This window comes from Anneissia japonica, unplaced genomic scaffold (assembly GCF_011630105.1).
Source record: "Anneissia japonica isolate Jap-2015-1 unplaced genomic scaffold, ASM1163010v1 scaffold287936_len456577_cov159, whole genome shotgun sequence".
In the NCBI taxonomy this organism is placed as follows: domain Eukaryota; kingdom Metazoa; phylum Echinodermata; class Crinoidea; order Comatulida; family Comatulidae; genus Anneissia; species Anneissia japonica.
In genome coordinates, this window is record NW_022718077.1 from 285245 (window position 1) to 295424 (window position 10180).

The 10180-nt window shown below is 36.2% G+C and overlaps 1 protein-coding gene across 1 annotated transcript in view; it reads left to right on the forward strand.

Moving 5' to 3' along the window:
* Positions 1 to 574: 574 nt before the first annotated feature.
* Positions 575 to 10180, forward strand: part of LOC117110427 (cytoplasmic dynein 2 heavy chain 1-like) — a gene marked incomplete in the record, with an annotated part of 30061 nt that continues 20455 nt past the window's right edge. The window contains 15 exon segments of the mRNA XM_033253127.1: positions 575 to 620; positions 1016 to 1197; positions 1986 to 2168; positions 3281 to 3504; positions 3781 to 3902; positions 4046 to 4257; positions 4730 to 4906; positions 5542 to 5629; positions 6079 to 6286; positions 6645 to 6930; positions 7212 to 7310; positions 7456 to 7616; positions 8412 to 8658; positions 9238 to 9389; positions 9796 to 9940. Coding sequence (XP_033109018.1) covers positions 575 to 620; positions 1016 to 1197; positions 1986 to 2168; positions 3281 to 3504; positions 3781 to 3902; positions 4046 to 4257; positions 4730 to 4906; positions 5542 to 5629; positions 6079 to 6286; positions 6645 to 6930; positions 7212 to 7310; positions 7456 to 7616; positions 8412 to 8658; positions 9238 to 9389; positions 9796 to 9940 — 2532 coding nt within the window.

Genomic DNA, 10180 nt, shown 5'->3' on the forward strand with positions numbered 1-10180 from the left:
TAGACCTACTGTATTCCCTTCCTATTATAATCTTGCATAATGTATTCGTATTCAGATTGTAGTCAAGCCAGTAGTGTATTTATCGGGGTGCGCAGAGGGCACACTCCCCCAAAAATTACTCACGTCCCCCAGTCGCACCCCCTAAAAAGAATCATGGTAGTTATCACCTTATGTTGCAAATTAGTACCTCCCAACTGATAATCGAGCCCTCCCCCACTCACTTTCACGCCCCCACCCATCAGGACCCCATTTCAAGACTTCTAGATACGCCACTGGGTCAAGCTCCGACAAAATTGTATATTTTTAGCCTAATGAATTGCTCTCTTTAATTTCGAAATTTTTATTCATATGGTACTCCGCTATTCAGGGAGTTATTCAACTAGTAGAAAGGCAGGATAATGATAACGAATGCAAAGTACTGGTATAGGTATACCTTTAATGCAACCAAGTTAAAGCAGCATTTACAAAGCTATTGTTTACGATACTTATAGTTCTACAGTTTTATATATTTTTTTTGTGACCAATTATGTCACCAAGGGGGCATTCTTGAGTATTCCATTGAGGGATGGACAAAATGAGGAAATTTGAAGATGAAGTCTATAACTTTAAGTGTACTTACTGTTTGTTTTGTACTATTACCATTGTGATTATTACAGTTGCTTCTTTTTGGTTGTCAAACAGGAACAGCTGGAAAAGTATTTTCTTATTTTTATTCTTTTTTCCATTCTGGCACTGCAAACATTGGTGATATGAATGAAAATTAAGATATGTACTAAATCCCTGTCCAGGTTATCGAAGTTCATTTGACAGAAACACGTGATGCCTAAATATTGAAATCATGAACATATATAGGCACATCATGACAATACATGGGGATACAACAGACTCTGTTACTCAAGCAGCTGGGGTTCAGTAGGGCATGGAACCCCCAGGTGCCAAAAATAAGGGAAAATAGCAATTTTTAGAAATTCATTAAAAAACAAAAAAATATTTTAAAAAAAATTCTTTATTATAGGTAATGCAGCCAAACTTGTGCACACACCTCTCACTGACAAGTGCTACCTCACTCTCACACAAGGAATGTACATGGGAATGGGAGGTAATCCGTACGGACCTGCTGGAACCGGAAAGACCGAGTCAGTCAAGGCTCTTGGAGGACTGTTTGGACGCCAAGTGCTTGTTTTCAACTGTGATGAGGTAAGTAATGTTAATTTAGCTAAAGCCCTGTCATAGCTATCAAATTTGACAAAAACATGTGACATGCCTCAATATGGTCATGATGACATCACATCATGACCATATATGATAAGGATTGATAGTCCGGACAAGTCTTTAGAAGTAATAAAAGAATTTCTTAATTTTAGAAGAGATCTGTTTTGTTTCTGATAAAATTTTTAAAAAAATCTTGTAAAAATATTCTGGTTTTAATGAGAGTCTGATAGCTTGGCTTCTTGAAACCCATCACATGGGAATTTGACAAACTAAGGGAACATTTTACATGGTTTTACTGGCACTGCACTGCCATGTGTCCTTAGGGCCCATTAAACATTTCTAATTTGTGTTGCTTAAAATCTCTTTAATATCTCTATAAATAAGCAAGAACTGTGAACATAATATTAAAAATAACTGTTTAATTTAACCCTCCAGTCTGCCCCATTACCATTGCCTGAGGCTGTACCAAAACTGAGAAATTACATCATCTACACTAAATGTTTGGTTTTTACTGGGCACAGGCATTTTATTTGGTCTAAATACAGGACGCCCCCTACAGAAATACTCCTACGTTACTCTCAAACAATCCTATAGAGGGCAGCCTAGCTATAAAAGAAATTATGAAATCTATACAGGCATATGTACGACGCCCCTCGCTATAAAGTATGGTGAAAGAGGGCGTCATCGTGATGCCATACGACTGGAAAGGGTTAAAATATTTTGTATGTTGTAAAATTGCATATTAATCAGTCATATCTGTTTTACCTATCTAGGGTATTGATGTGAAGTCAATGGGAAGGATCTTCATTGGCTTAGTAAAGTGTGGAGCTTGGGGTTGTTTTGATGAGTTCAACCGGTTGGAGGAGGCTGTGTTGTCAGCTGTTTCAATGCAGATCCAAACAATCCAAGCAACAATGAAAAGCAGGAAACCAACTTGTGAACTTCTTGATAGAACTGTAAGTACCCACTTGTTTGTTCATTACATGTACATTACACATGAACATACACATATGGCACTACCTATGACAGTACATAAAACTAACCTGCAAACTCAACAATAAAAAACAGGAAACCAAATTGTGAACTTCCTGATAGAACAGTAAGTACTCATTTGTTTGCTTTCATTACGTGCACATTACACGCGAAAATACACATATGGCACTACCTATGACAGTACATAAATCTAACCTGCAAACTCAACAATGAAAAACAGGAAACCAAATTGTGAACTTCCTGATAGAACAGTAAGTACTCATTTGTTTGTTTTCATTACGTGCACATTACACGCGAAAATACACATATGGCACTACATGAATGACAGTATATGAAACTAATCTACAAACTCCTAGGTAGAATTTCAGTAATCTTTACATTTATTCTGTATAAACCACACCAAGGGTATTTCACGAAAGTGCATGTGATTTTAAATTGAATAGTACACTAAGAGCCAATTTCATGATCGTTTCCAAAGAGTGTACTTTCTTTAACATGCATGTGAGCCATATAGCACATGGTAGTGGCGGCGCCAGGATTTCTCCCAGGGGTGTCCCAGGTCCCAGATGGGAGGGCTTATGTCCCTGACGAGAAAAAAGTGGGCGTGGTTGAACGTCGCTAAAAACGTTTCGAAAGTGGTCCAGGGTATGTAGCACCCCGAAAATATGAAAATTTAGGGGTTTCTCAAGGGCTTGTTTAATCAATTTTCTATTAAAATGTACAAAATACATATAATTTTTTTTGAATTTTTTTTTATCCCCGACGAATTGTGGTCCCACCCCACCAGCGCCGCTACTTGCACATGGAGTCAATGGCTTAAGCCCTTTTCAGATTATTAAATTTTATTGACAAAAACTACTGTCATCATATAACATTTTAGGCACATCATGATTACTGTATATTTGTGCATACGACAGTGTTTGTTTTAGGACAGAGCTTTTAAGATCTCTTCTAAAAGACGTAAACTTGCATTACAGTTCTTCAGATACAAACACAAGGAATCTTGCATCTTATGTAAATGGTACTATATAGTATGAGTTTCTGATTACAAACTGCCCTCTCTGTAAATTTTCAGATTGATATTGACCCCAATTCTGGTATATTCATCACTTTAAACCCGGCTGGAAAAGGTTACGGTGGTCGTCAGAAACTTCCTGATAACTTGAAGCAGCTATTCAGACCGGTGGCAATGTCACGGCCTGACATTGAGCTGATTGCAGAGGTCATTCTCTTTTCGGAGGGTTTCAAAGAAGGAAAGGAACTAGGCAGAAAACTTGTGGCCATTTTTAACCTCTCCAAGTAAGTTGGTAGTTAAAGACAGAGGTAACAATAATTATGTTAATAATTACCTTAATATGATCATGATGACATGATTAACATGATGATTTTAAAGATTATCAGCATAATGAAGGTGATGATCATGAAAACAATGAGGAAGAATGATGATGAAAGAGATGAAATTTATGACACAATGATTATAATTAATAAATAATAATAATAATGCAAAAATATAATTATATTTTTGTTAATAAATTAAAAGCTTCTTTAAACACCCACAAAAATTCTATCTGTTAGGGAGCTTTTAACCCCCCAGCAGCACTATGATTGGGGACTAAGAGCCTTGAAGACTGTGCTACGAGGCTGTGGTAATAGGCTGCAACAAGCTAGGCAACAGGCCAATGAAGCAGAAGATAAAGGTAAGTCACATGACTTAAAAATATATTCAAGGAACGTTTATATCTTGCTATTAATACTTCATGTATGTTTGTCTTTCAAACCTAGAGTACATGGGTGCAAAAACTATTGTTTACTGATAATTTTGATCAAATTTTTTGCTCAGGTCCTGTAAAAATCGAAGAGAGTAAGCTAGTAGTGCAGGCCTTGAGGGTGAACACACTCTCCAAGCTGACATTCTCCGATGCTAAACGATTTGATGCACTGGTTAGGGACGTCTTCCCAGGAGTTGAACTTAAGGACATAGAATTTGAAAAACTCTCAAATGCTCTCAAAGAGGTCTGTGCAGAAAGTAATCTGGTTGTCATGGAGACACAGGTAAATGGCCTCTGTCAGTAAAATACTAATATTTTTACTGATGTTTATTAAGGTTGTACCATAATAACTTTTTTCTTTTTGATTTCTGTTTTGCATACATCATTAAGTATCCTTTATGAGGCTTAGGGAATGGTGTATCAGAAGATTAGAACCCAGGATCCTGATATTAAAAGATAGGAATATTACACTACTCTACTAAACTTAGCATCACTCCAAAAGCATTGTATTCAAATGAAAACAAGTCAATGATGTATATAATTTTTGAATAAGTTTCCTAAAAGTATTAGCATACAACCTTGGTTTTTAACAACAGTCATTCAATTTCAACTTTAATCTGCGAGTCAGTGATATTGAAGGAGATTACAGTTCAGTATTTAAAAATGTTAATTATTATACTAATTTTTGTAGGTTTTTTATGAATCAAGGGAAAATTGCTTATGTTTTTTTCTGTATAACCCAATTCTTTTCACAGATAAAGAAAGCGATGGAGCTGTACGAACAGCTACGCCAGAGGACAGGAGTTGTGGTGGTTGGTCCCAGTGGGTCTGGGAAGTCTACCACATGGAAGATGTTGCGTTCTGCTCTAGGCAAGATTGGGCAGCAGGTGAAACAGTATACGATGAATCCCAAAGCTATCCCAAGAACCCAGGTGTGTTAATGATAGTGTAGCCTAAATACTTACAATAAAATGAGTCACAATCCAGTAGATATAGTGTGCAGTATGAAGTATCCCGCATATAACAGTACTGTAGAATAAGGCCATTAGATTAAGGCTTTAAACTTTCAAATGCAATTAAACCAATAGTAACACTAATCAAAGTAAATAATGCAAATTTTATGTCAGTGTTGACGTCATCATTTTTCAGTTGCACTGAATTTTCCTATCCCCGACTGATCAATAATTTGATATAGTGCCTCTGTTTTCTTACGTCTTGTGTGCAAAAAGTTCAAAGCTGGGGTGATTTTACTACAGTACATCGCAATGGCATATTTCTTTGCTTGGCTAAGCTATGAACACACTCAGCAAACCTAACAAATCTCACTCTGTGGGGCTGGTTATCACGAATGAACCCTATAGACTGTCGTAGGAATTGAAGGCCTAGAGAGGCAGAATGGTTATGAGATAACAAATAATTAATAAATAATTGCTTGATGTATAGTAGTAGCACAATGGACAAGAGACATTCATCACATCCTTAATATATCATTATTATACCTGTTAAATATTAAATAAATAATAAAAGTATAATTATTATCCTAATATTTTTATATTATTTCTTGTAGCTACTCGGACACATTGATATGGACACCAGAGAATGGTCAGATGGGGTACTGACCAGCAGTGCTAGACAAGTGGTCAGGGAGCCTCAAGGTATGAAACGATTTTACAGTGTTATAATTTAAAAAAAACAACTAATTTTTAAATAATGTTTTTAACTTTATATTTAAGTAGCTTTAGGTTATTGGCTTTAATAAGAAATTAAAACAACATATTTTATCTGTCTATTATTGGTAATAATAATTGACAGATTCTTTGCGTACCCTCACCCTTTAATTATCTGGTCAATCAATGAAGGATTTTCAAAGCAAAAACTTATTTTTATTATCTGCATCTCATTAGCAGTCAGTGCTCTACTTCATCAGATATATCTGATATATGCCCATATATAGTCACGATGTGCCTATATATGGTCACGATGTGCCTATATATGGTCATGATGTGCCTATATATGGTCATGATGTGATGTCATCATGACCATATTAGAGGCATGTCACATGTTTTTGTTAAATATTTTTTACATCTGTTGTTTTTTTCTACAGAGGTTCAGTCATGGATAATCTGTGATGGCGATATCGACCCTGAATGGATTGAGTCATTGAATTCGGTCCTTGATGATAATCGACTGTTGACGATGCCTTCGGGAGAACGTATCCAGTTCGGTCCCAACGTCAACTTCTTATTTGAGACACATGACCTTAGCTGTGCCTCCCCTGCTACCATCTCTAGGATGGGTATGATATTTCTGAGGTAAAGGCATGTCCAAACTATTCAATTTTATATGACAAATTTGTTTGTTTTGCCCATATATGTACATGATAATGCTATCCCACCATTATATACTGTTGACATGATGATGTCATATTACACCCTAATGGCTGTCTCTTATACACATCTAGATGTGTATAAGAGGGAAATATTTTTATTTCATGTTATTTTTTTAAGGACTAGTGCTGTTCCTTAAATAAAAAGATAGTGAAAAAAATAAGACCCAGGTTTTCAAATTGCATCATTTAAAATTTTTATAAAAATGTGGAGCATTACTTACTACAGGATCTATAGAGAATATCTCTTTACAGAAATTATTAAAAATTTGTATTCTATTCAGTGATGAAGATGTCGATGATAAGAAGTTGGTGAAGTCTTGGATGAAGAAAAACCCAGAAGAAAACCGGAACCAACTAGAAGGCTGGATAGAGGATCATTTCTTCCGTGGTCTGCAGTGGGTATTAGCAAAGAATGACTTTGTGGTTGAGACCAGTAAACTGGGGGTAATATGGAATGGTCTGTCCCACCTGTGGGGGGTGGCTAGTAAGCCCCAGTTTACCGTGTCTCTCATTAGAGGTCTGGGAAGTAACTTGAACGAAGCTACTCGTGAGGAATTTGCTAAAGAAGTAAGTTGGTTTTTGATAGAATACTTAAAAATTTTATAGTTTTTTTATCATCGTTTATTCTTCCAAATTCATTATTATAATCACTTTAATTATATTGAACAAAACTTTATATCAAAGTGGCACATTTATGAAAAAAAAAACTAAGTATATCAGATTAATTTTTTTTGGTTTACACTATGACTGCCATTTTTTTAGTACAAAGCTGATTTATGGTATGCTATATCTATACCTGTCTTTTGATTATTTCAACTTTATTTCGACTCATTTCATACCCCTTTCAGGTTTTCAACTGGACACGAGAGATGCCCCCTGACCCCAGAAGACCCCTTGATACGTACTATGATGAACGCACAGAGAGCTTGATGTCATATGAGTTGCAGGTATACATTAGTATAAAAAAACAATTTAAAATTAGTTCAACATTTTATTTAAATCTAAAAAAAGTCTCATTGATTAAAATGAAAGCACAAGTATTTTAAAAGTTTACTGCAAAAGATCATTTTTTTATATTCAAATTTTCGTCAGGTTTCTGAAAATCTGAATGCAGATGATTTTTCATCGTCGGAATCTCTACCTGTGATCAGTACGCCGTGCGTTCAGCGTTGCTTTGATTACCTTGCACCATGGTTGAAACCAGAAAACCGTCAACCATTCATACTGGTCGGCCCGGATGGTTGTGGAAAAGGGTGAGTGCAATGCAATGCATACAGCATGGAAGCACAACCATTGAATTAGCTACAAAAAAAAAATAAATAAATAAAAAATCAAACTGATTCAACTCAATCATCAATTAGCAATAACAAATCTCAATAAAAAAAAATGGCAAACAAAATGAAAAAATCAGGCATGTATTAGTACCTTAGGTAAAGGTGAGGCCCATATTTATTACTGAACATAACGTATTGAGCTGTTAGCCCATCGTACTAAGCCTCAGCATTGTGTGGTTTACCTTAGAAGTATCAAAAATGCTCATAGAACATTGTTTTTACTTTAAAACCAGATGGAAATATGTCAACATTGAATATCAAGTGGTAAATTATTAGTCGAATGGCCGGGCGGTTAGCAGGGCGCCGCAAGCTATCCATAATATTGGCACTGGTTCAAATGGCACGCTCGCCTTTGGTTCTGGTGGTAGAACAAGTCTTCTCGGATAAGGACTATAAACCGTAGGCCCAGTGTATATAATGGCCCGTGCGCACTATAAAGAACCCAGTATATCCTTTGAGACGAGTTGGGGGATACTCCGGTGTAGTGGAACAGACAGCCCTGTGGTGGAAGACTAGAGTTGCTGGTACCATGTAACCGGGTAGCACAGACACGAAGGGACCCTTAGGGGCAAAGAAAGTCATTGATCGAGTTCCTAGTCCACATATCAAGCGCCCTGAGCATCTTACATGAGATGGATATGTGTACTATATAAAACTACACTATTATTATTATTACATATTTTAATTGAATATTGATTTTCTTTATCAAAAAAGGATGGTACTGAAACACTGCTTCTCTCAGATGCGATCAGTCCAGATTGCCACAGTTCACTGCAGTGCTCAGACCTCACCCACCCACATCCTTCAAAAGCTTCAGCAGACTTGCATGGTCATCAGCACAAACACAGGCCGCGTCTACCGGCCAAAAGACTCTGAAACCCTTGTCCTCTACCTCAAAGATCTGAACCTACCAAAGCCTGATAAGTGGGGAACCAGTCAACTCACTGCTTTCTTACAACAGGTATTGTAATATCAGTGTATTGCCTATTAATCTTAATAAGGTAGATATATCATAAGATTTGATTGGTCATTATCTACTCTCTACTTTATGTGAAAAGCATTAGATTTGTTTAGTGGATGTGGAAAGTGAAATAACTTCCCATGAAATCCCATTGATTCTTTTTTCAACTATTCAATCCATAGCTTAATAATTTGTAATCGCTTTCAACTAAATCTTAATAGATCTCACATGGATAGTAGAATTTTGAGGTCATGTTTCTGAAAAAGTTTGTGTTTTCCAGGTCCACTCACCTTACTGAAACATTGCGTCATTTAATAAAATAGCATATCATTACTATCTGTATTTTGTAAATATACTTACTGACATTTGCCATTTGTTCTTTAACCTTTGAATACCCCTAAAAATAATAGAACCATCCATTTTAGAATGAATACCCATAGATAGTGGTTAGCATGTATAGACAGTGCTCTGGAATGAACTGATCTACTATTTTTAAGGGGTGTTCTTGTGAAGGAAATATGGGATTGATCTTACTTATAAACTGGCATTGCAGCTTCATTTAACTTTTATATTGTTCAGGTGTTGACATATAATGGGTTTTATGACACAAACTTGGAATGGGTCGGTCTGGAAGGAGTTCAAATTGTTGCGAGTATGAACGCAGGACACACTGTAGGACGCCACCAGCTCACTTCCAGATTTACATCTATTGTACGCATTTGTTGTTTAGGGTAAGTCATGTCTGTTTTAATGAAATGGTTTTTAAATATTCCTAGATTGCTTGTATGAAATTTTCTTGATTTACTTTGACCGTTATACTGGAAAACTGCTACGATTTGTGAGTTTCCATTTAATTCAATTTTTAATGCTTCATTAGCCATCAAGAGCTATTATCCACCAAACATTAACAGGTAAACATTTAAGATATCCACAATCATTATAATGGCTTGATTTTTCTAAATTCCATGCATAAATTGATCATTACTGCATGCAGTAAATACAAGGAGAGCAGCAAAAAAATTGTATCAAACACTAAGGAATGTTCATAGTTTAGTGAGCTTATTATCAAGCTGAACTCATACATTATCTGTACAAGAATATGTAATAAAATTTAGTGATCACTTACTGTAATTTCAGTTATGCTGACCAGGATGAGCTCCAGTCCATCTACAGTGCATACTTGAGACCTGTGCTCCATCAAAGCCTGGAGAGACATGTAGTGTGGGGATCTGCTGGACGAGTCCATCAACTTGCTGGCTCTATGATCCAAGTCTATGAGCAGGTTTGAATGTCTTATTACAGCCTGGATGTTTATAGAAGTACACAAATGCACATAATTAGCTCTACCTTGGCCTAGCTAGGTTTCAAATATCTTTCGATTTCAAGGACAACGTAACTCTAGAACAGATTCACTCATCTGTGCCAAGATGTGTTCTAGAATCTAGATGACAAGAACTCAACATTTTCTCGACGAATTCATCGTTACTAGGCAAATTCAGAGGTTGTAGATCGCATCCACTGG